The sequence below is a fragment of the Prosopis cineraria genome, unplaced genomic scaffold (genome assembly GCF_029017545.1).
Source record: "Prosopis cineraria cultivar Desert tree isolate PC_DT_omini unplaced genomic scaffold, ASM2901754v1 PC449, whole genome shotgun sequence".
Lineage (NCBI taxonomy): Eukaryota > Viridiplantae > Streptophyta > Magnoliopsida > Fabales > Fabaceae > Prosopis > Prosopis cineraria.
Genome location: NW_026555774.1, coordinates 100 through 25933, shown reverse-complemented (window position 1 = coordinate 25933; position 25834 = coordinate 100). Strand labels below are relative to the sequence as shown.

Here is a 25834-nt window from a genome sequence, read left to right as displayed (position 1 = left end):
CATATCCAGATTTTTCCTCTTCTTTAATGGAGATTTTTTATTTAAAGAAATATAGAATAAAAAATTAAAACATTTTCAGATTTTCCTTTTCTTTAATGGAGGGGTAGTGGAAGATTCTCACCGTGTGTGGTATAATATTTTTAATTAAATAATAATTTTTTATGGGCACGTCATATTCGACTGAAAACAGCTGAGAAAAGTAGTAATTTTGCATTAAGAAAACCACCTAATAAGTGTTGCCACTGGTCACACAGAATGCATGTCCAAGTCATCCTCCGGCAATTTAATAACGCCATCAACCACGTCCCTGCTCTTTACTCCTCCACCAACCACGCTGATCACTACTGCAGACCTCCATGACTGCACTTCCAAACTTTCACCACCTGGCCTCCCCTACCAAAACCTCTACATGCCTCCACTTCTCATCACCCATCCAGTTATCTTTCTCATCACCCATCCCCTACCAAAACTTCACCTTGCCACGCAAGTGCTGTGCACACGGGGCTACGACTCCCCCCCCTCCCAATATAAGTCTTCTTCTAATAGTAGTTTTTAATTACATGTGGTGTGATATTTATAAGTATGAGGTACTTTCTTACCTATTAAGTTAATCTTTTTATATGAGTTCTTCATTTGGGTTTTTGTTAATCATATTGATCCTTTTATTGAGAGTCTAATGTCATGGAAAGAACTACTCACAAAGGATTCTGACTGGCAAAAAGTCAAGTAAAATGCCGTGAAGTAAAGCCATCGGCGACATTGGCTCTAGACGGGGTGGTATTATCACGAGTTTCACATTGTAAAATCTCTCAAGTGGTATGGGCTTTATAAATTCAAAAGGTTTTCCATCTAACAGACTAATTTTTTGTGATACGTTTTTCCTTTGAGCTTATACTTGTCACTTCAGTAGAGCCACCAAGATGTCAACTCTCGATGAGATGGCATTGTCATAAGTCAGAAAGCTTTACAAATGATGGGTTTTATATGTGTAAGGGTATCTCTTACCCTACAGGTTAGTTTGTTTGGTGGTAGTATTACTATCTTTGATCTTGTTGTCTCAAAAAGGATTATCCATAGAGGATTCTGACAAGACTATGGTTTAGTGAAGTGTCGTGGAGCGAGAGCTGTCTAAATTATAGGTTTGATAGCCACTTCTATCAAGCTAGTTTGTTGTGGCCGAGTGAAGTGCTAACAACTTAGATTATAGTTTGACTCTTAATAAAAGTATTAATGTAACGAGCATAAACTCAAAAAAGGAGTCCGAATCAAAACATTAGGAAGGACCCTTGCAGTTATAAATCTTATATCATTTGTTAGACTTTCAACGTGGGATTGGTGCCAAGTGTCCATTATTCCTTTGCCTCCATTCCCTCACAAACCCCTGTTCACGCGGACGCTGTGGTTTTGTGATGTAACTTTACAAAGTTATTTATGGGCTTAAATGCACGTCTGAAGTGGTAGATGAAGTGCACTTCCTTAAACATAGTTTCCTCGCAGGACTTGTCATCTCCCCAACGAAAATATTTAATTTAAGCACAAGATATTTTGTCTTTGTTAAATGATCTATAAATATTGTGGACCACTTCACGTCCCAGGGGAGCGTGGTCACGTGGCCAAGTAGCCAACGTTAGAATTAATGGACCCTTGCTTATGGAATTAATGGGTGCATCTGAATGGCCTGCCAAGTGCCAGCCTTGAAATGGCAATATTCAAGTTGAATGGCCGTATTCGCATGCGTCAAATCCATCTTCGTTTTTTTATTGTAAAATTTTATTATACAAGTTTTTTTTTATGAGTTCGACGGATTCTTGGGTGGGAATCAACAATTGTTCAACAACCAGGAAACGCGCCATCTTTACCTAAATTAGAGTCTCTTTCCCATTGTTGTTTTGGGCATAATCAACGATCTGTGCAACCTTCTCTGCGTGGACTCCAGATGCTTCTTCTTGCTGTCGTTTCCTGTGGACATAGGAAAACGCATCATTTTGTGTAAAGCAATCTCGTTTGCTAACTTCTTAAAGGCTTGGATCTGGTTTCTTGATTTTTTGGCCCACTTCTTGTTATTCAGCCTTGGTCTTGAAGTGAGATGCAAGAAGAAACAGCTACTCAGCCCAATGTTGTAACCATGGTTCATGATACCTTGTTGAGAAAATGATGGTGAAGAAGCCTTTCATTAATAAACTCAAATGATAATTACAAATTATATAAAATTCCTTCACTTGAAGGATTACAAATCAAATCAAATCCCTTGCGTGATAAACAAATCCCGTTTTGAGGACTAATATGAGTGAGGATCTTTGTTAACCTCCCTCTTAATATAGGATACAATTCCCTTACATAACATAATAATATGGTCCCTTTATATAGATTTAGAGATACCAATTGATTAAGGAATTGAACACTAATCACATTTTAATATTCTAAAACAGAGAACTTTATTTGCTACGATCTAGTCCTCTATTTGCGGAGCGGACCAATAATATTGTTCTTGTGGGTCTGGACGTGAAAGTGATCATGTTCTATGGAACAACGGCCAGCGGGCTTAAGTCTCTAGACGCTCCTTTTCAACTGATGAACCCCAAACCTTCATATTTCATCAAAGATTCTCCAGAGGCTGCTAGAATCGAGCATGTGCCAAGCAGGTGGGGAAGTCGAGGGTTGCCGTGGCAAATCAATCTGAAATTGGGAAGGCTTTAGGCTTTACGTGCACCAACTTCTCAAGGAAAGACAAGTACGTGTGATCTTGCCATCTTGGCAGGCAACAAAGGTCTCAATCGTGAACCCGCCAATTAATGGGCCTCCTCATCTTCTTGCATGGCCACGTCCGAAGATAACTCATTGCTCCCTTGATTAAAAATATATAATATTTTTAATTAAATTTTATTTTTTATAAAATAATTATTCATATTTAAATTAATATTATTTTTTATTTATTTTTATTTAATAGAGTGCTACTTTAAATAAATATAAAATAATTATTCATTTGAAATTTTTTTTAAAATAATAATTACATCTTAAAATATTATTTTTAAATATTTAACTTTTAAAAATATTTTATATTATTTATCGGACAAAATATGAGTTATGACACCGTCATAAATGATCAAATGGGGGAAAAATTATTCCCCATATTTTAATTTTTTTTATATCAGAAAGTCAATATATATAAAACAAACACACGTGGCTTTGTCTTTCGTGGGCCACGCGGAGGGACTGCGGGCATCACTGGAGAAGATTTATTTGTACCGTGAAACTTGTAATAATGTGGCTCATATTGCATGTAATTTCATTTGGAATTGACGTTACCTCTAATTTATTTTAAAAATTAAATATGCACTCCAAAACCACCAGTTGCATGTCCGTAACATATGATCATCGACATCAATCACCGAAAAAAAGAGACGCTATTTATAGGCGTGAGGATTCACATTCATATTATATAGAAGACCCAAAGCCCAAGCCGCTATCAATAAATCTTTAACCAAGCATACTGTGTGCATAAATATCACTCGTATGCAGCGACAATTTCATGGCCGGGCCACAAAACCCGCAGTACCACTCGATCCAAACTCAAGTTACCCCCCAACCCCCCTTGTTTCCGTTGGCGGTTACAAACATGCGGAATGATTTTTGATTCAGCCGCTATTTTCTTACGGGTTATAATTCAGCATGCTGTTATGGGATTAAATTCTTGACCTCTTTGATTTTTAACTTTGGGTTAGTTCCCTCCTTTGTGATTAAAAAAAAAAATGCAGAATGAATAATGTAACTTTTATTAGCTCTTGTCTTTGAGTTCAAAAAACATTTATAAATATTTACATGTCATTTACTAACATTCTTATACTAGCAATAGAATTTGAACTCACAATTTTATAGATTATGAATTAAATTTTTATCAACTAAATTAGCTTTTGTTAGTAAAATCAAATGAGCATTTATTTTATAGATCATATGGGGGGAAAATCTAGTTAAACTTATTTTGGGCCACTATCTTGAGTTTTATATTATATGGTTTGATCTAAGACAATCCACAATACTATTTAATTCAAATATTCAAGCATATCCCAATGATAATTAGCAAACAACTCCGTGGCTAGCAGTGGAAGTCAAGAGCGCAAGATAATTTAATTTAAAAATTAATATTTTTTAAAAATAACAATTTAAATAATTTAAAATAATAAATATATTATGGCTAAAATTGTAATAACATAAATAGTTTGATCATCATTATTTTTAAAAAAATTATATTAAACATGTTAATAAGGTTTTTTATATATGCTTTTTATATCTTATCTCATTTATTGAAATATTAAATATTTAATAAGTTTTTAAGTCTGAATATTTTTTATTTTAATTCAAAGGGTGCAAAATATTAAGAAAGGGGTGCAAAGTCTCAAAATTTACACACTTTAATTATGATTTTTTCTAAAATGAGGGGATGCATATGTCCACTATTACCCAATTGTGGTTCTGCCCTACACATAAGAGCATATGGTGTGACTTAAATGTTTGATTATGACCTTTGACCGAAAAAATTGAGTAGTAGCTAGAGTCATTAAGGAGAGAAGAAAAAATAAAAATAAAAACGAGAAATCTAAGGGACAACACCAAAACCAAACAGCATTAAAGAGCAACGCGAAAATGAACAATTAGAGGCAGTGTAGCCACCAAAATAATACATATATAAGGTTTTCATTAGGTTTGTTCAATAGCCTTGAACAAACTTAATGGGAAAACGCGCTCGTGCGCCTCGCCATCTTCAAGCGTCTCACAGTACTGATACAAAACAAAAATAGATTCATTTCTTTCAAATTAAATGAATGCCATTATTTGTTTGGTGACTAATAGTAAATTCCAATAGTTGTGAGTCCGTACCATTACTGGTAGAAAAGCTGGACACTTTAATTAGCAGGAAGCAAGAGTTGCGCGTTAGATACCAGCTTTACCCCTCACCCAAAAAGTTGCATTTATGAAAACTTCTTGACGCGCATTGGATTAATCACCTCTCTTTCAAATCCCTTTTTTCTTCTTTTTCATTCGTAAATTGAATTATGAAAAAAATCAGAAAATTGATTATGATTAATTGACAACATTTTTTAGGTGCTGAGAAGTGCATATTTATCTTCCTTACTCTGAAGAGGAAAAGAATTTCCACATAAATTGATGTAATGTTGTGAGATTTATGAAGCAAACTATAGACTTCAATGAGACTCGGGACAGCTGAAGAGTGTGATTAGCATTCATAAATGGGGCAGAAATTTTGTGACAAATTATAAAATCTACCTTCTCTTGGTTTCTATACCTTTCCTGTCAATGTTTTACCATTACACGGAGAACGCTGAGAGCGCCATGGAAACCATTTCCCTTGTTCACGAAACCGGAAAGCTGTCAAAAAGAGTACTAGTGTTCGATTTTCAGGGCACCATGTTGAGATCCGCTTCACTGTTTCCTTACTTCGCGCTCGTAGCTTTTGAAGCGGGCGGTTTATTAAGATATCTCCTTTTATTACTTTCTTACCCTCTGGTGTGGCTGGTTGGAGAAGAAAGCCAGGTGGGACTGAACATAATGGTTTTCTTGACCTTCTTTGGGATTAAAAAGGACACATTCAGGATTGGATCCTCTGTTCTTCCGAAGTTCTTCTTACAAGATGTTGGGCGTCCAGGTTTTGAAGCTGTTCAGAGTTTTGAGAGAAAGGTGGCGACAAGTAAAATGCCAAGAGTTATGGTTGAATGCGTTCTGAAGGAGTATTTAGGAGTCGATGCTGTAGTAGCGAGAGAGATAAAGTCATTCCATGGGTACTATTTGGGACTGCTTCACGAGGAGAAAAAACATAACAAATCCCTCCTAGATTCCAGCAACATTGTTGGCATAGGTAGACAAACCATGAACGCCGACCAGGAGGTAAGGGTAATATACTTTTTCAGACGGACATTTATCAGCTCCCTCACTCCCTGTTATATGTATATATATCCATGACCCTCTCTTCTCTTTGGTTCTTGATGACAAGCATTAGATATTACGTGCAGGAGGTCTACTTGGCGAGTGATGCTGAGAAAACAACTTGGGAAGTCCTTCCAAGGGAGAGATACCCCAAGCCAGTGATCTTCCACGATGGAAGATTAGCCCTCAGGCCAACCCCTCTGTCTTCTTTAGCTTTGTTCATGTGGTTACCACTCGGGCTGGTTCTCTGCATGCTCAGATTCACGGTTGGCATATCACTGCCGTTCAACGTGTCAGGTCCAATATTGTCATTTTTAGGCGCAAGGACCACATTATCGAAATCCCACTACCCTCAATATCTGAACAAAGAAATAGAGCAAAGGGGCACGCTGTACGTGTGCAACCACAGAACTTTACTCGACCCACTTTATATTTCGTATGTTATAAACAAGCCGCTCTCTGCTGTCACATACAGCTTGAGTAGATTCAACGAGCTCGTTTCCCCAATCAGGACAATCCGATTAACCAGAGACAGAGAGAAGGACAGCGAGACAATGGGGAAGATGTTGAGCTCTGGAAGCCTTGTGGTGTGTCCGGAGGGAACCACTTGCAGGGAACCTTATTTGCTACGATTCAGTCCGTTGTTTGCGGAGCTGACCGATGATATTGTCCCTGTTGCTGTGGATGTGCAGGTTAACATGTTCTACGGGACAACAGCTTCGGGGAATAAAGCTCTGGACCCTTTTTACTACTTTCTGAACCCAAAGCCTAACTATTGTGTTAAGATTTTGGCGAGATTGCAGCCATGTAATACGTGTAAGGCAGGTGGGAAATCCAGGATTGAAGTTGCCAATTACGTGCAAAGTCAGATCGGCAAGGCTTTAGGATTTGCATGCACCAGCTTCACTAGGAAAGACAAGTATATGACTCTTGTGGGACATGACGGCGTCTGCAAGCGCCCTTCAGGGGAGCCAGGTCACTAGACAAGGTCAGCCTCGCCCCCCCCCCCAAACACCCCTCTGGAAATTAAAAATTGACTCCAAGGGCAGGAAACAAAAATGTCATTGTTAAATAACATTTCAATGGATCAATTAACTTCTAGCCTATTTTATTCATCTTTAAACAGACCAAATTTGAATTAAGAAGTAGAGTATAATCTTAAAATAAAGAGTGTTAAATTAATTGTAATTAAATCAAATCGAAGTTAAATATGATCTGTTGGAGCATCCCTTTTTATTTTTTACTCACTTGATGCGAATGCAGGGAAGAATTTCAAAAGTCCAATGGAGTCCGGGCACGGGTTGCTTTTGCTTCATTCGTCTATATACGCCAACTTCAGCATGATATAATTAGTGAATTAGAAATGAAGACCGTGTTATGTGGCTATACCTATAGCTTGTAATGCCAACAGGGGCAACAAGACAATGGAAATTGAAACAAGTGGCCTTTCAGGTTTACACTAGGATGGTCTTTCAACTGCTTTCCTTTTTATTTTTTAAACCTAAATTAAATTGAACTTTTATGCACTGTTATTGTTTTAGCACTAGATGGGGTTATTTAAAGTTACTTTTGATTACACTTGAAAAAGCAAGGAAAATTGTAAAAATGTCAAGTTATCTTTAATTTTTTAGTACTAATATTTTCACATGATAGATTACCAATTGAATATAAAATAAAAAAAATGAGTATTAAAAAAATAAAAAACTAAATGCTAACATTTTGAAATAAGTATTGACAAAATTAAAGAGAAATTTGATGTTTACGTCAGTAATGCCGGCATCAACAACGGTAGTTTTGCCATAGCAAAGCGGGGCATTTTTATCCACTAAAAATATATGCTATTTTCCACACAAAATCTTGGTCCAACTTTAAAACTTCTAAAATTTACCATTAGTAAGTGTAATTAAAAGTCCCAAAGTTTCCAAATGTCATTTTTTAGTATAGAAAACAACTGGTGGATTGTCTAAAATGATAAATACAACTACATTAGATGCGATTATAAAACACTAGTTTTTAACGTCGGTTGCAAAAGCAGCTGGAGCGCTTAATGGCATTGGCAGCCAGGGTAGATTTGAAAAACCATGAATTGCATTATTTAATTAATATCTACACCGACAACAGATTGTAGATACACAGGAGAGAGTAGAAATAAGTAATGAAGGCACGCGGGAAAAAAAAAAAAATGGAGCATATGGCATTACGTTTGCATAGATGGATGAATCGGTACGAACCTATTATGTTGTATTGAGTATCGACGAAGTTGAGAGCCCACATTACTGTCCTACCTAGCAGTTCAAACCCCAGTCGTAAGTCTGATAAGCGATCTTCAACTCAGAAGTGGCAAGCAGGTCCATTAACGCTGTGGAGTCAGCTGGATTCATGTAACTTAAGATGTCGCTTCCACCTCCCAACACAATCACCTGTTTCGTTTCATAACAACATTGGAAAGATAACGAGAATAGTGAATGGATGTGGGGTAAAGTTTTTTCATACATTGTATAGAAGTCCATAGATCATGAATATTCACCAAACACATGTGCATTTGAAATTGTCCATGATCCTTTATCCCCTACAATTTTATCAAGAAATATTGGCACTCGTCTTACCACAAACGGAAATAATGCATTTGAATTTTGAATTAATTTTTTATACATAGCAAACTTAAAGGACAATTTTTTCTAACCCGCTCACATTACATGAAGAAAATTCCCCCCCGGAGGGGGGTTTCTGATTTTAAAATAATAAACAAAATCAAGATCATATACAATCGAGTCAAAATAATCATGATTATCTGACTTTAATTTACAGCCAAAAATTTGAATACAAAAAATCTAACTTAGAAATCCCAAATAAAACAGCGGTAAAAACTCGTAGAGCAAGATTAGCATTCTTATTACTATCTCAAATCTAATCTCCTTACAACGTAATTTGTCCCCTAAACGTTTTCAAGACTAGCACAAACTCTGTTACTTTTACTTCCTAAGCTTTGCCACCACACACTACACTGATATAGCTACACTGAATTATACTTGCCTTAAGTCTGGTGCGTCTGCAGGAGAATTTTTTTTTTAAGTTATACGGAATTCAGGAAAATAAATTGACTATCGAACAAAACTGGAACTTTCAGTAATTACTCTAATTATTATTAGCATTATTTTATTTTTAACACTCACAATGTAATGACATCTCACCAACCCCCTAATGACTTGCACAGGCATATAGCTATTACTTCCACATACGCTCTACCCCCTCGCGCTACGTGGCCACGCTCAATCTCGTTTACCCGGTCATCCACAGTCATATACACGCGGTGGCTTGAACCTTGAAGCCTTTACAGCTAGATTAGACAAAAGGTGGGCAATTCTCATGCTTCACGGTTTTTTAGCTTGGTCACGGCCTCTTCTAATAAAGTGTTCATGTCCCTCCCGGATTTTTCTGGTTGTTTTCATACATTTGTTTTAATCATTTTGCCTTCAGATTTTCAATCCAATTGCAGCAGCTTCATCTCCCTATATTGCTCCTTCTAAAACTTGCTAGAACCTCCGGCTTGATTTAGTGCAAATACATTTATGGAGATGCGTCAAGAGGAGTTGGCTCCTAACAGTGGTCGAGTTACAAAAATGAAATTAAATATGACTATCTAGAGAGAAGCCGTGGGCATGAATCAGGTTATCTGTTCCCAAATCCCAACCTTATATAATATATACACTACGGGGATTTCTTATTCATATTTTAACGTGTTTTAGCCTAGGAAATGTGTATTTTGACTAATGTTTTTGACATTTTCCCTCAATTTTTTTGGGTGTGAAACTGGAACAAAGGATATGTTCATAATATCTTTAAAATTTCAATTTAATTGCAACAAAGAACAGCAAAATCCAACTTGTCTACTCGGTTATGAAAATTCTGGTATCATGTAAATCTACTTGCCGATATCTCCAAGATATTACTTAAAACATTTCAGCAGTTTGAATATGTTTCAGCAAAGAAAGTATCTAATTAGTTATGGGGTGTGTGTTTTAAAGTCCTACTCCCTACTAAATACCACGTCAAGTCAACAATCATATTTAGAATCTGCATATAGAGGGGCTCACTACTTAAGGATTTTACTAGCGTATTGTCACCATTTATGATTTTTTATGAGGTTAAAGAGCTTTGAAATATTTCAAAACCCTCCAAAAGGCTCCCGGATAACTTTAGGAGTGCTAGAGAGTGTAAAAACATTTTAAAAAATCTACACAATTTTAGCCTCAATATTTTAATATTGACTGCATATAAATATCTAGATATTTTCATATAAATATCTAGATATTTGTTGTAAATATCTAGAAGAAGATTTTAAAGAATCAATTGTAACTGTTTGATCAATTTAATCTCTATTGTCCATTAAGAAGGTGGAAATTTTTTAAATCTAAAGGAGAGGTTTATAAATATCTCACCCTTTCTTATTTGTAACCAATCTTGAGTTTTTAAAGCAATATTACTCTCATATTTTCCAAACTTTCTCAAGTAACCTTTGCCCTCAAGCTTTTCATTCCTCAATTTAGCCAAACATCCTCCTTTTTTATGAATTAGGCTTATTTGACAACTTTCAATAAAGATTGTCTAAACGCCACATGAGTTGAAAGACTAACCCGTGATAATATGCAACCTTGGTATTCAGTTCAATCGTTAGGCCTCCACTTCTTATGAATTTGCGGCCCGCATCCGTCAATTCTTCGTCTATGTCTCCAGGGGAATAACATCGCAGCCCAGGGCCAGCTCGGGTACCACAGACTAAAGCGAAATGAACAAGAGGCTCGGGATAAGGGAGAGCCGCCTGAAACACATTAAAAAGAAGAGTAAGAACAGAGCGTCAATTCAATGGGCTTGCTAATCGACGGACATTGCGGTAGGAAGATATGGGCAAAATAAAGCCCTTCGTTGACATAGAAATGACCTAATAGTCTAGATAACGACGCCAATGATACACTCACGAAAACCTTGATTGAGCCAGTACCATGAGTTAGTTTAAAGAAACATCTCTTTCGAGATCGATAGCATTCAGAATGTGAGCAGGAGCGTAACTTACCCTAAAACGTTTATCTTTTGCACTAAATGGCTTCATAAGGTTATATGGCGGTCGCTGGTTTCCTCTCAAAATGCCGTTTTGAATAGATGAAAGTGAGTAGGTACACGCACCTATGACATACTTGAAATCATCAAACATTTTCCTTCTTTCAAGTGCTCCGGCTGGATGACCCCATACTAAGATTGCATGGATAGCCATCATATTATAAAGATTAATAAAAAAAAGCAAGCTTCTCTTCTCTAGACATCTCCCATATTTCCACTCTTTGGAGCTCCTCGACTATTCTCAGATACCTAAAGTGATAATTGTAGTCATAATAAATAAATAAGAAAAAAATCACAGCAATAGTCTGTTGCGTGGCACGGCCAAAAAAAGGTTATGAAAACCTTGCAAATTCCTCACTTCCATGGAGACTTCTGTAATCAATATGGCGTCCATCTTTAGAAGCATAAGCTTCAAACATTGCGTGGGATAGAAACTTCAGCCTTGATGCAATTTCTGCTATAGGCTTGGGCTTCACCGTGATTATGCCCCTCTGAATGTTGTGACACTGAGACGCCACAATTGGATCCCCGTCTAAAAATCGATACAAGTGATTACCCTCCTCAAATAGATTTTGCTTGCAAGCTTTCGTGCAAATTGAACAGCCTATGCAACCGGACAAGAATTAGAATAGATAGCAAACGTGTAATGAAGCTATTAATGGTATGAATCAATTCAATTAAACTATTCAGTCGATGATTTGATATGTAATGGAATGTGGAAACTTTGAAGATTCGACTAATATGCTTAACGGCGTTTAGCAAGGCCCGCATTATCATATCCCCTTATTATAGAAATGTCCAACGCCCGAACCAAATGGTGTGCTCAAATTTATGTGAACCTGACTATAAACAGAGCATGCACATATCTGACAGATCAGACATGTCAGTTAATTTCCCGCTTCAGCGATAAGAATTAGTCTAACAGACAATTTTTTTTTTTTGAGAAGTCATAAAACAATCTGCATCCTTCTTAGTTAGTATTATCGGATGTCCCCAAAGGAACATTCAGGCATTAGTTAGTAGCTGAAAAAGAATTCAATATAAAATAATTGAACCAGCACGTGCAATGAAAATAATCACCACTGTAGAGACTCACATAAAACAAAAACAAGTAGGTCCATGACATCAAATTGTACATTAGACACCCTTCATATAACAAGAACCCCCCTTTGGAAACTAATTGAGAAATGGATGAAGAGAAAAACAATACAGAAAATAAGCCATTATTCAATTATTGAAATTACAAATCTTAAATAGAACAGAAAGCCGATGCTTGATAATAAAAATATTAAATGGAATTGTCATCCAATAGCTTTGATCTTAAAGCTTGGATTAAATGAAACAATGTCGTTATGCATTCCACATGATTTACAAGACGTCAAGAACTCAACGATTCTCAAGAATAAATTCCATATCCACAATCATTAACAAAGTTGCATATTTCGAGACATGCATTAGGCCATAATTTTTATCATTGGAAACTATTGTTTTTGACTGCCAATTTATTCAACAAATAATTATGATTCAGGATGGGTAGTGTATTAATATTAGATACATGGTTGAGAATTAAGATCAGACTTGCCCCTCGTCTTTCCAAATATTGATCTTTTGATAAAAAGTCCACAGCTTCCGACCCAAGAAAACAGTTAGTGAGCCTGCGTATTCTCCAAAATTGGTCCTTAACAACAATAGATTCTCTCATTTTTCGGGCAATTAAAGCCATCTCATCTGGACCTCGACTGCTGGATACATCATCCTCTCCAAAACCCGGTGGTAATGGCGCTTCAAATGATGGTGCTTCAGTAATGATAAACTCAATCTTCTCATTGAGCTTGCCTGACTCACCCAAGGCCTTTAGCTCACTCAAGCCTCCAATAAGTACTTCACTGAAAAACACCTTTGGAACAGAAGCATTACCAAAAATCTTCTCCAGCTCCAGCTTTCTAGTAGGGTACACATCAATGTTGATTTCAACATATCTGAGCCTTTTCATGTACAAAAATAGCCCAACCTCTTTGGACTCCGCGCAACCTAATCTCGTGCACAATATAACCCTTCCCTTCATGGCTATGGGTTGTGGAGGCCCTTCAGTTTTGTTCTCCACACTAACATCAGAAGATATCTTAGGAGAATTTATGGGATTCAAAGCATGTCTCTCTGCTGCTTTCTCCAAAACCATTTTTGATTTACTGTCTTTTGGTGATTTTGAAACCCCCTTACCCTCATCACCAGAAATGCTCATAGAACCTTTGTCTTTTTTACCTGAAAGGTAACCCAGAAGAGTGGAGACCGCTATCAGACTCTTCTGACCTACACCGTGATTCCCTCGATCAGCTTCCAAAGGACAACTACATTTGCTACTCCTAGCCTCCATTTCAGTATCCTTTCTTCCATCAAATACAACCTCCAAACTTCTATCCCCACTTAGGAAGTCATCTTCCTTTTGCTTCATTTTTGTTGTTTCTAGGTTTCTAGTATCTGCTATCTCTCTAGTCAAGTCATTTTGTAACGACCTTTTATCCACATTTTCTTGTTGGATATCAGACTTCGCTACATTACCATCAACCTTGTAACTAGAGTAATCTTGTCTAACAATGTTGACTAATTCGTTGAGTTTCAGTTTTCAGGAAAGCACTCTCAGACACCTTGCAACATGAGTCATCTATAACAGTTCTGGTTTCTAAACTTTCTAAACTTTCTTCTTGAGATGTACATTGCAAATCCTTAACCTCATCAATTCTCTGAGCAACTTCAGACTTTCCAACCACATTGTCTGCCATTCCTTCAGAAGTTTGAAACTTCAAGTCTGCTATCTCACTTGTCTGAAAAGACATATCATCCTGTCTGTTGTCCAACTCAGGAGGACCATCACAGACAATTATTTGAGTTTTTACCTCATCCAATGGTTTGCCTAAATCTTCATTTTGAATTTTTAAATCATCTGCTTGCTGTTGTTCAACAGCTTGAGATTTTGGTCCATGTGTTTCCCCTGCTTTTTGTTCCATGGGGTGAACAAGAAGAGTTTGACGTCAGGAAGACAAACCTCAGACCTTTCACATGCTATTCTCTCACTAGTAATCTGGAAAATTGAAATAAATAAATGTCTTCCTGTTGATACTAATCATCAGAGCATCCAAACATCATCAAAATCATTCTCTTGACCAATGACAAATGGATCTGCTTTTAATGACATTTAGAGCAACTTTGAATGAGTATGCTGAGTACGAAAGCTTCTATGCAGAAAAAGACGTTCCAAATGTTATAAATGCTAACAAGCATAGCCTACAAGAAATGACACCCCAATTACGTTCCTTACACTTCCATGATCTGTCTTGTTTGTAAATTTGTAAATTAGCCACGAAAGAACAGGAATTGAGAAAGAAAAAGGCTTAAATAACCCTTCCACGTGTATTTAAAGGAGCGTCAAGGAACAGAAGTTCATACACCATCAGAGCGTTCAAGTAAGCACAGTAAGAACCAAAAGCACACGCTTACTTTTCTGAAGTGTGTACACCTCGTAAGTTGGCAGAATATGTTCAAACGGCCAGTACTTTGTACAGAAGCTGTCTGACAGGACTCGATGTAACTTTACAAGCACGGGAGATATACAGCAGTACAAATTAAAGGCTGTAAGATTTCCTTGGTCCATTTGGTCGGGTTTCTCAGAAAGAGACTCTAAGCTGCAGAATTGAAAGACGGATGGAAAAGAATGAAAGCCGAATTCATCTGCCAAATGCCCCGTAGAGTGTAGAGCGTAATTGTAGACGTCAATGGTACAGAGAGAAAGGAAGTATAAAGCAAGATTTAGGAGAGCAGGAAAAGAAACAAACAATATGAAAATGAGAAGAACTTACGGATGTGACGTTACTTGGCGCTAAATTGAACAGCAAAGTGCAAAGAGAACTTGATCAGGGGAGGAATGGGGGAGAAGGTGAAAGGAATTACGGGAACGGGGTGTAATTGGTTGGAAGTCGTTGAGTTCGTAACTGAAAAAGGAGGGATTTGTCAAGAGGTTCTTGTAACGAAGTTGAAACGCCAGCACGGCATGCATTGAATTGAGGACGTGGGAGCCGGGGCTTAATTTTTGTACGTATACCGTACACTACACTACAGCATGTTGGATTTGGATTTAGGTTTGGGCCCTTATGCTTGATAGCTAAAGCGTATATGCGGTCTTCTAGCCCAGCCTCAGTATTATCTTTTTTAATGTCTTTTATTTTATTTTATTTTTTACGGGGATCTGGAAGGTGACTTTGAAAAAGGCGTAGACCCACATCATTCGGTTCAAAAAATATCGACGTAAGTTTACTTAAAAATAAAACGAATGTTCAAGGGACTTGAACCGGACATGAATCGAACACGCAGCGTTCTGATCTGGAGTCAGACGCGCCACCATTGCGCCTCAGTTCTGCCTGCACAAGTAAGGAATATTATAACAAATAAAGTAAAAAAAGAAAAAAGCGCCTTTGCCGCCAAAACCAACGACTTCTTGTAACTAGTCTCCGTATCTAACTAAACAAATCCAACTGCCGAAGAGGCCCCCTTCCGAGTGCTGACAGCTGGACTGTATTTGTAACTGCAAAGGCAGCGACTTGTTGCTTATAGAGTACGCACTTCAATCTCTCTTTCTTCACTCAAGTATACGATATTGCATTTTCCTGAAAAATAAATGACAGAAAGTTCCAAGGCACGGGAGCACGAATTAAGTGATGTCAAGCTCTCGCTGTGCAAATCACATTTTCCTGGAAAATCATCGGCGGACAGTTTTAGGATGGAACATGAATTAATTGATGTCAAGCCCACACTCCCCAAATTGCCTGATGAAATAACCGATGATCGCCAAGAATGGAGGATTCCCTTTTTCAAATCTGGCTCTCGGCGCAGAGGCGACACTTGGATGGTTTCAGTCTTCGTAATCTTGCACGCTGGGGTTTTCATAGCCACCATGCTCGTCAATGACTGCTGGACTAACTCTCACGGTGATTGCATTCTCAAAGACCTCGGAAGATTATCGTTTCAGCCTCTTTCTGAGAATCCCTTGCTTGGTCCTTCCGAGTCCAAGTGAGTCTTTACGATCCTTTCAAGCAGTCTTTGAGTTTATTTAGTATGTTTAATTTGCGTGTACTTTCTTGATTTTGCCTTTTGCTGATTGAGCAAAATCGTCTCATCAGTTTTTAAGTTCCCTGAAAGATTCTCTCTAATTTGTAGTTTTATTTTCTTTCCTTTTCTTTGTTCTATTTTTTTTAGCATTATTACGTGCAAGAGATCAAATTGCAGTTTAAATTTTTTTTATTTTCATTCCAGAAATCATTCGTTAGAATCTGGATTTGACACCACCACTTTGGTGAAGTACCGGGTACAGCTTGGCACGTAGTAAAAGAGTTGTTGCAACAATGATAAAGCAACAATTTCCTTATTCTCTAATTATTTTGCGCAACATAAACAATAAGACAGACGTTCAATAATCTGATCAACTGTATATTGCAACTTGTAAAGTCTATCATTTGCTTTTAATAAAAGGGTAGTAGTGTCTATTTCACCAAGCAGATATGCAGTTTTTAAAGGGGAGCACACTAGTACACTTCTTGCAGCAAGTTTCCTCTGCCCAAATTATTTGTTGGTACCAAGGGAGATTAAGGCAGACAAGTGTTGTTGTGAGGAACCTTATTCAAACTGCAGTGACTTACTGGTGTATTGCATTAGTGAGCTTGTTCGTTAGTTCTCCTTGTACGTACACTTGTCTCTCTCTCTTTTTTTTTTTCATCAAAGACGTACACTTGTCTCTTTGAAGCTTCAAAGAATCGATAGATATATATAAAGATGATCCCAGCGAAGCTAATCTTTTTCTCTTTGAAGTAGCTTTGGTAGTGTTCTTTTCCAGGGGACATAGTTTGTTATTTGAGTGCAAGATAAATTTTTCTTCATTAAAAATGTCTATGCTAGTTTTAACCAAAGCTAATGCCAGTGCAGGTTAGATGAAATGGGAGCCCTTCGACGAACCTTCTTGACAGAATATCGACAAACTTGGCGTCTTTTCACATTTCCAGTCTTGCATGCTGGAGCCATCCACCTTGTCATCAATATCTGCAGTATGATTCTTGTGGGAATTCACCTAGAGCAGGAGTTTGGACCACGTAAAATCTGCTGTTTCTTATAGTGTTTAATTCTGATTAAACTCACACAAGTAGGAATTTTTCGATTCAATTGCAATGCTAAATTTGTCATTGACCTTTTATGCGCAGTGAGGATTGGGATAATCTATATACTGTCTTCATTCGTGGGTTCCTTGGTGGCTTCTCTTTTTATCCAAAACATTCCAGCTGTTGGTGCCTCCGGTGCTTTGTATGGATTATTAGGATCCATGCTTTCAACGCTTATTTGGAACTGGAAATATTTCACCAATAAGGTTTTTGTACTCCCCAGTTCGTTGTTTCTGCTCATTGGCCTGCAAAGGTTGAGAATTAATAATATTTTCTTTTTGGATTCAGATTGCAGTTAGTGCACTGTTAGTCTGTGTGTTTGTGTTCAATTTCGCCCTCGGCTTGCTGCCTTACGTAGACAACTTTTCAAGCACAGGGGGTTTTATATCTGGGTTTCTTCTTGGATCTGCACTTTTAGTCAGCCCTCAGCTAGCTCCAAATAAAGGAGGTCTCATTGATTATGGTCTCAAAAGTTACACTAAGCTAAAACTGAAGCAAAATCTGGATAGACCAATAATGAGAATTGTTTCTCTCGTTCTCCTTAGCCTAATGTATGCCGTTATTTTCTCTTGTTGTATTTCTATTTAGTTTGCATGGCTCTGAACCTTCTGTCACCAGTCATTTTCTCATCATAGATCGTGTCTTAATAAACTTCATCTGTCTGCAGAGTTGCAGGTTGTGTTGTAGCAATTCATTTTGGTATAAACATCAGTGACTATTGCGAGGGGTGCCGATATTTTGACTGTGTTCCTTCTAGGTGGCATTGCCAAAACATAGAAACTTCTTGCGAGGTCTGCGGATTTTACACTAACATTCACCAAACAAAAACAATATCAGATGCATTTCATTGAGATTAATAAAAAGTGTCAATTCCAGAAGCTCGATGCCTCATGCTAACGCTAGTTTATATTCTCCAATTGCAAATGCAGACTATGATGAACGATGCACAGTTGACATTGACTTGCATGAGGAATGGCAACTTCAGGATATTTCCTTATACCAATATTTCTAGGGCAAGAAAGAATGATCTGTGCACTCTGATATGCTTATAAGGCTATTTGTACCATATGATACTCTTTGGTCCCATATATACCGTACCGGTAATAGGTGGACAGTTGACGGCATCAGTTGAGCCCCGAGGGAACTTGCACTAGTTTGATGTAACAATTTGCTGCACCTGTCTTCTTGAACACGAATACCACATGAACATGAAGTCTTTTCATGCTTATTGTAAGTTGAAGTTGGAAGAAATAAACTCGCTTCATTTCTTTCTAATCGGGAATCCTAATGTCATTCAGATCATTGATTGCAGTAATGAAATTCCGATTCTGTCAGGTAACTAACTATGACAGGGACAAAAAACGGCCTGTATGGCTGCATCCTCCACCTAATTAGTTTGCAACAAGAAAAGGATGCCCTTGCTTTCCTCGACGTCTCTTCCATGATTTAATAAGTTTCAAAATATTTATGCCTTTATTATATATTGACCTCCAACCGACATACATTTAATTCTTGGTTTAATTGAAAGCAAAACTATTCATTTGGAACCCCTTATGGATCGGAGCACCAGCAGCTGTGAAGAGAAGCCGCTTTTCGTGTGGAAATATTGAGCGAGCTGGAGTGGAGTCCGCGGCCTTTACAGTTTGAGGCAGGGTGCTGCAAATGAGTACCCACCAAAGTCCAAAACTTTACAATCCATAACGTGGGCCTATCTCCCACCCCCAAATCATTTGTACTGCCTTCACAGCTTCTGCGCATAAAGTTCCAAAGCATCCTTTGCAAATTCTAAGATCCATTATATAACTACAGAGTGGCGTCCCATTTTGTTAATCCTACTCATGGCCAAACCAGCTGCCCCGGGAAACAAAAAACAAAATAAATTAAAGCAATATTCTTTTCTAATTTTTTTTTAATTGTATATAGAGAAATAGGAGAAGGGGCTCCACTCTTGATTGATTTCGGCCAAAGCCAATCAAGTCTTTAATTGGTCCTTTGCACTGTCGGCTGAGAAAAATACACACTGGACCAGCGAACCTCCGGCCGAAAGGCATTAATAATAGCCCCTCAAATACTTTAACAGTGCATCCTATGGTGGTATCAGTCTCTGCCCACTTCCATCCTCCACTTTCTCAATGTACTGAGAGTGGACTTGATGAAATCCCCTCTCTAAACAATTTCAATGGTTCTAAATTCCCTGACCCATGATTTGATGCCATCGGGATCGCCCTTTCTTATTCTTGTCCTCATCCGTAAAAAGGAAAAGCCCAGAAGTTCCGCGTAAAAGCAACATACAACAAATTTAGCAAAATTGTCAATCAAGCTTAATCTCATGGTGTATTTAGCATATAACAAAATAAATAAGCGAGTGGCGGCCGCTTGTTCGGGAGCATGTGGCATCTCGTGAGTGGCATGCTATGTAAGGTAAGGGGTTGGGAATTGCAACAGTTTACAAGTTGAAGGAGAATTCAGATATCAAAACCACAATAATCATGATGAAAAAAGGGAGTTACAACACAGCTCACTTGGCATATAATAAAAAGCCCCCATAAGATGCCCCAGTTCATAAAAGCCTACCCCCACCAGGCACCGTCCCCTTCCTCACGTTGCTATAAATGCTATGCTTAATGCTTTTAAGCTTTTCTCCCAAAACTCTTATAATTATATGACCCTCCCCTTTTAAGGCAGGAGATAGGGACTAAAAGGCAGCATTAGTGGGAGGGAATCCTCAAGTGCGAAAGCATTATTGCCCTCTCACCATCAAGGCTTGCCGGTCAAATAGGACCATCGTCTAAAGACTCAAACCTACGGAATACACTAATAAATTCGATCATTGGGTCCTTTCTTCTCATCATAATACTGATGTGCTACTTGCTTCCTCTCATGCTCACACGCGTTCTCGAGCACAGAGGCAAACCCAGTCCCACGTAGGCCCCTTATTTACATGTGTTTACAAATTTCCTACTGGAATTGACACGGTAATGCTGGCCAACCATTGCTTTTGCCGACTTACGTTTACGTACTTAGGAAACCCATCCCATTTAATACATCACTGTGGGGTATGCTCCTGTCTGCACGCCCACACTCGCTCTTTATTCCCATTACCCTCAAGTATTTTTGGAATTAATCCATCCATGTGTCTTTTCATTCTTTCCCGGCAAAATATTATAATGTATTCAATATAACATCTCTTCTTGTCTTTTCGCATTCTTCGCTACTGTATAAATCACCTTTAGTGGCTTTCTTAGTTTATGTTATCAGTTGGTTCTCCAATTCATTATTCGTCAACATAATTTTTTAAGAGCTGGAGGTAAATAATCAAATAAATGCACAACTTGACTGTCTGCGGAATATTTATTATGGTTTATGAATTAAATTACTTATTGAATGAAATAGGAAGTAAAACTTTTTAGTATGTAATTAGTAAGATTGATTATTAGGTGGCGCTAGTGAAAAAAAATATTTTGCTTTAGAAGGGTTGAGAATACAATTGTTGTCTAGTTGTTTAGTTTTAAGGTATGTTCGGGAGTATATAATGGAATGAAAGAGAATGATTATTAATAGAGTAAAATATGGTGAAATGAAATGCAATGAAATATTTTATTGTTTGGGAGTTTCATTAGAAAAATAAACGATCTTATGTAATCATTATTTAAAAATAATTATAAAGTTAATATATTTGAATTAGATATAATTATATTCTTCAATTTTAAGGTAACGGTAGGGAGAAAGAGTGAGAGGAGATAAGAAAGATAAGGATAATTTTATAAAAATATTATTTATATTATATTATTCTATCCTTGACCTTCTAAATTAGGGAGTCGAGGAAAATGGGTTGATGATGGGTAGAGATAATTTAAAATATCATCCCAAACCATTATACTCTTTTTTAAAAATTTCTCCCAAACAATGATATAAAGCTGCTAACTATCTCATTCTATTCTATTTCATCTTAAAAAAAAAACTTCCAAACATTACCTTAGAGTTAAAGGGTACAAATTTCCTAAAAAGATTTCAACACATGGTATCTTAATTTTTTTTTTGAAACATGTCATCATGAATTTTTTAAAAAAAATGCAATTTTATCCCATCATTAACCAGACTAACTGTTTGACATGATCTTTTTTTCTTTAATTGTTCACTTTGACCGTTAACATTGACGAGAAATTTTTGTTTTTTTTAATTGTTCATATGCCGCAGAAAGTTCATGGGGAGTGGCGTGGAATTTAGCAAAAAAAAGTGGCCAATCGAAGGTGGGAAGAAAGTGGGAAGGTGTCGAGAAATGGAAAGATGCGTTAGAAATGGAAAGGGATGGAGTGGGAGGCGTCGAATCTTTGGCATGGCAGAGGGGAGAGTGGAATTGGAGGTGAAATACTGGAATTGCAAGGATCTTCGTTGCCCTGTCTCATTACTCCCAAAGTTGCTGTCAAGCGTCTCGTAGGTTTCGGATTATCATCATCTATTATGCTCTCTGTGTGAACTGCGTGTTTGGCTGAATATTTTTTTGCCAACGATTGGCTGAATAATTAGTTTTTGGATCACAAAGTAATTTCAAGGTTTTTGTTGCAAATTTTGGGCTCGATTCCATATTACTGTTGCTTATCAATAATTAGATGATGTTAGGAGGCGTGAAGTTTCGAGATTAAGTTGTTCTGCATCACTTTGCAAGTAGTGATGAAGTAGTGACACTATAAATAACTATTACCTGTTGGTGTTATGGAGGTAATCAAAAATTGCTTAAGTCATGCTAAAAAATATTCTTCTTAAAAATCATTTTGATACATTTGTATGGTGGGCCGGCAGTTCCTCAGGATTAAATAAACACGTCCTGCAAAAGGTAAGGGCATAGAACAACAAACATTAGCAAACTTAAATGAAGAAGAAGAACATCAGAGGAGGAAAGAAAGCCTCGAAAGCTCAAGAGACAAGCACACTATTCTGTCTGCATCCATAACTATATATAGGTTGAAGGCAAAGGCATGAATGTTTCAACTGTGATTGCCTTGAGTTGGCCTATTTTATACATGCAAACCCATTTTATTTCATTCCTTAATATTTATACACTAAGAGCACTATTCATTAAATAATGCAAGACTTATTTTAACACACATATATAATTACTACAACATTACCTCCTTCATCTCATCTCAGTGTGAATGAAAGTGATTTTCTGTGAAACACTTTAGATGGCTTAATATGAATTGTAGGTAAGCTGATTCATGGATATTGGAAGCACTGGATGCTTATTTCTTCTTCACTGGCTTGTAAACAAAATGTGGAAATATGGAGGCAGTACCGGGAGCGACAATGACCGAGAAGGAGAGAGCTCTGGTCAACAATTAAAAAAAAAAAAATTCTGTTCTGTTTGTTTAGTTAACGATATGATAAAATTGCACTTTTTTTTTTTTTAAGTTCTAAGATGACATTGTTTAAAAAAAAATTAAAATATCAAGCGTTCTTCACAAAGTATTTTGAAATATTTTCATCCTTTAACCCTTGGTTCTATGGGTGCCACTTGCCCCACGCGCTTCACTTTTGGCTTTGGCTCTAGATTTCTTTAGTCCTCCATGAGTAAGTTGTTCTTGTTTCTGACAGCTTGGTGGGACTGGGAACATCTTTCTCCTACAAATACAAATATGCCCTTTTTCCCTTTCGGTTTGAAGCCCTTTTATTAATTAATTCCCAAAAGGTAAAACTCATCAACTGTATTGATTCTTCTTAATTTATTTCCACGGGTAAATATCCAACATGTATACATTTTCCAGTCTCTTCTTTTTCTTTTAAATTTCTCATTTGGTTGGGGAAGGATGACCCTTCTCAATTTGAGTGAGTGATTAAAAATATTGATTACTGTGTTTGCATTCCCTACAAGTTATAACATTTGTTATTAAAACACCTGGCAATCTTTATTGTATTATAACAAAAGAATCAGACTGGAGGGGGGGTGCTTGTGTGTAGTCAGATCTTAATTTAGTAATTAGCGCTCTTTAGTATAAGATTATTCGCGTATCTAAAAATTATCTAATCAATTCCAGACTAAATGGGGAATCAGATTCCAAATCTTGGTCCTTGCTCTCCAATAGTCAAGAGAAAAGGCAATAATGCAGTACAAGTGACACTAAATTACAACACAGACAAATTATGGCTTAAAGTAGAGAATCATGCATGTGAAAAAAAGTTCCCAGCACTGAAACACTTGAGTTGTCTATGTTTGTATACTGTTCATCTTAATACATGTTTTCTCAGCGTAGTACTGATTATTATTATTTATTATTATTAATTAATTAATTAAAAATGAAAGCAGGAGAATAGAATCATAATGCTGAGTGTGATTTATATGTGCTGTGAAAGATGTCAAGCTCTTGTCATCAATCATCATTCATCATATGTTGTAGTTCTTGCCTCGACAATATTATTTTATGATAGCCTTTTGCTATAAAAGTGATCTTGAGTGGCGATTGAATTTCGCCGCCGCTAAAATGAAATTTATTTTTTGAAGCCCTATTCAATTGCCACCAGTAATTTTATGAGACTATAACTGAGGGCGAATCCATTAATTATGTTTTGTCTGATTAACCTAACGTTAAAAGAACGAAACGAATGCACGAAAAAATATGCAACACGTAGCTAAGGTAGCTTGCAATGCTAATTCATCGCAGAAATGCCCAAGGTGAAAAATTGAGCTTTTTATGGAAATCGTCTGACATCTCATCAGAATTAAAGAGCATGGAAAAAATAATTAAAGAATGTTAGTGGTCCCATATAATTAACACCATATTAATTGAGGATTAGTGGCCCGTTCTTCAAAATAATGTTGGCATGTTATTCAACATGCTGGCTTTAAACTTTGCTTATTGCGAGTGTTTTTTCAGAGCAGCAGTCATTGGGCTGCTGGTCTCTTGTTTTCATTTGAAACTTTTTACGTTTGTTTGTTATGTTTGTAATGCCTACCTTAATTATAGTGGCCAGTGTGCTTTTTTCTCTCTTGTTATTTGTTGTTCCAGTATGTTGTTTTTGTGCTGATCCATGGAATTTAGGTTTTATGTGTTTTTGTGTTTGTAATTTTTTTTTGGTGATTTAATAAAATTTGATCTTTTTAATTTTTTTTTTTGAGAATTAATACGAGGAGCAACTAGTCAAAGATTGGACTTACCAAATTTTCTTGGTAAATAATCATTCCCGTCCCGTATCATTTTGATCATTTCTTGGCCACTCTTGTACCTATCTCATAAAGAGCATCCGCAAAAGAATGAAATATTCTTGTACGCAGACTTAATTTCCAGGTGGAAAATCATGATGAGGATGCAATAATTAAAACAAATTATATCAAAGAGACGGTGATCGCATAAATCCATCCGTTCGATGGGTTTTACTTTGGGTCTACGAATGGGCCCACAGATATATAACTGCAATGCATGCGCAACTCGTACATAATAATAATATCATGTCACATATATATAGGCTCTTTAATTATTCTCAACCGTACACATATGGGATTGAAATTTGAAAGAAATTGCAAAAACGACCCATCACACGCTGTTTTGGTAAATTTCATTGAACCCCACATGGATCTTCATAGCTTTTGCTCAGCTGAATGAGGAATATGACACTCTTACTATACATAAGCAGGCAAGGGCTTGTGCGCCAGCAGATCCTAAATCCAGACTACCAATTCTGACTAGGCAGCGGTTGGATTCTCAGAAGCCATTTTGTTTGCTACTCAAGAATAGAAGGCATCTCGTTTACATTTTTGAGCTAGTTTGAAAGCGCCAGCCTTAATTAAATACGCCAACTTATTTAACTATATTAGTACTATAGTGCATTTATTTATTTGGGATAGTCGGCACACTCAGGTCTTGTGATCATTCCAAGCTCCATAATCATGCATGATATCCAATCAACAATACATTTTACTATATATCATATATGCTGTGTTTCAACCCATCTCACTTTAGTGGTTGGATGAATGAGAATCAATTTGACTAACCGGTCAGCTGGTTGAATCACAGCAACATTAAAAATAACAAAAAACTTCTATCTTTAACTAAAAACAATTCACTTTTTCCGTGGAGTGAAAAAAAAAATGCCATGTTGTTCTCTTAAATGCTTAGGAAATATCTTAAAATGCTAATGTGATTAAGTTGCCCGAGCTTTTCTCTTTTTTCTTTTTTTGGCCAGAACGAGAAAATCAATAAAACTCAAGTTGTTCCATGCATCGAGCTTTTGAATGAAGAAACTAAAAGAATAAAAGACGTCAGTCAAGAATGGAAGATGATTTGTCTGACGTGAAGATTGAGGAATGGCCATATCAATGCGATGGAGCAATCTTTTTAAAACCTATCCTTAATTCCAATCTTCACTTTCCGATGAAATCTTAAAAGACCAACATACTTCTGAAATGTCTCATTCTCCGAAAGCCCACGAGCACCCATCCATTCCACATTTAATTGATGTTTACTTTGCCCAATGCATACTTTAGATTGCTTGGTCCCCCCGCTTCCCCACTTCCTCAACTATTGAATAAATACTAATAAGTTGATAATCACTACTAATAAGAAAAGAAAGATAAAGAATCACACATA

General features: G+C 37.0%; 2 protein-coding genes and 1 pseudogene across 3 annotated transcripts; 2 read left to right on the top strand and 1 right to left on the bottom strand.

Annotated features, from left to right (window-relative positions):
• Positions 1 to 5171: 5171 nt before the first annotated feature.
• LOC129297147 (probable glycerol-3-phosphate acyltransferase 2) lies at positions 5172 to 7375 on the top strand. 2 transcript variants are annotated; one of them, XM_054935513.1, is made up of 3 exons: positions 5172 to 5901; positions 6027 to 6928; positions 7204 to 7375. In XM_054935513.1, exons 1-2 carry the CDS (start codon positions 5314 to 5316, stop codon positions 6921 to 6923), a joined length of 1485 nt encoding a protein of 494 aa, XP_054791488.1. In that variant the 5' UTR covers positions 5172 to 5313; the 3' UTR covers positions 6924 to 6928; positions 7204 to 7375. The 2 variants fall into 2 exon arrangements, with proteins under 2 accessions (XP_054791488.1, XP_054791487.1); XM_054935512.1 differs by having other exon boundaries at positions 5172 to 5907.
• Positions 7376 to 8225: 850 nt separating this feature from the next.
• On the bottom strand, positions 8226 to 14060 carry LOC129297144 (uncharacterized; annotated as a pseudogene).
• Positions 14061 to 15709: 1649 nt separating this feature from the next.
• LOC129297145 (RHOMBOID-like protein 8) lies at positions 15710 to 18577 on the top strand. Its single transcript, XM_054935511.1, has 6 exons — positions 15710 to 16116; positions 17026 to 17189; positions 17298 to 17461; positions 17544 to 17806; positions 17923 to 18046; positions 18185 to 18577. The coding sequence occupies exons 1-6, from the start codon at positions 15725 to 15727 to the stop codon at positions 18305 to 18307; spliced, it is 1230 nt and encodes a 409-aa protein (XP_054791486.1). The 5' UTR covers positions 15710 to 15724; the 3' UTR covers positions 18308 to 18577.
• The last annotated feature ends 7257 nt before the right edge of the window (positions 18578 to 25834 follow it).

Bases quoted from the DNA above. Each gene is read 5' to 3' on its own strand.
- LOC129297147 (XM_054935512.1), top strand. From the start codon at position 5,314: ATGTTTTACCATTACACGGAGAACGCTGAGAGCGCCATGGAAACCATT. The intron at 5,908-6,026 runs GTAATATACTTT...TATTACGTGCAG, and splicing joins ACGCCGACCAGGAGGTAAGG to GAGGTCTACTTGGCGAGTGA.
- LOC129297145 (XM_054935511.1), top strand. From the start codon at position 15,725: ATGACAGAAAGTTCCAAGGCACGGGAGCACGAATTAAGTGATGTCAAG. The intron at 17,190-17,297 runs GTAAAATCTGCT...TTTTATGCGCAG, and splicing joins AGAGCAGGAGTTTGGACCAC to TGAGGATTGGGATAATCTAT. The intron at 18,047-18,184 runs GTCTGCGGATTT...TTGCAAATGCAG, and splicing joins ACATAGAAACTTCTTGCGAG to ACTATGATGAACGATGCACA.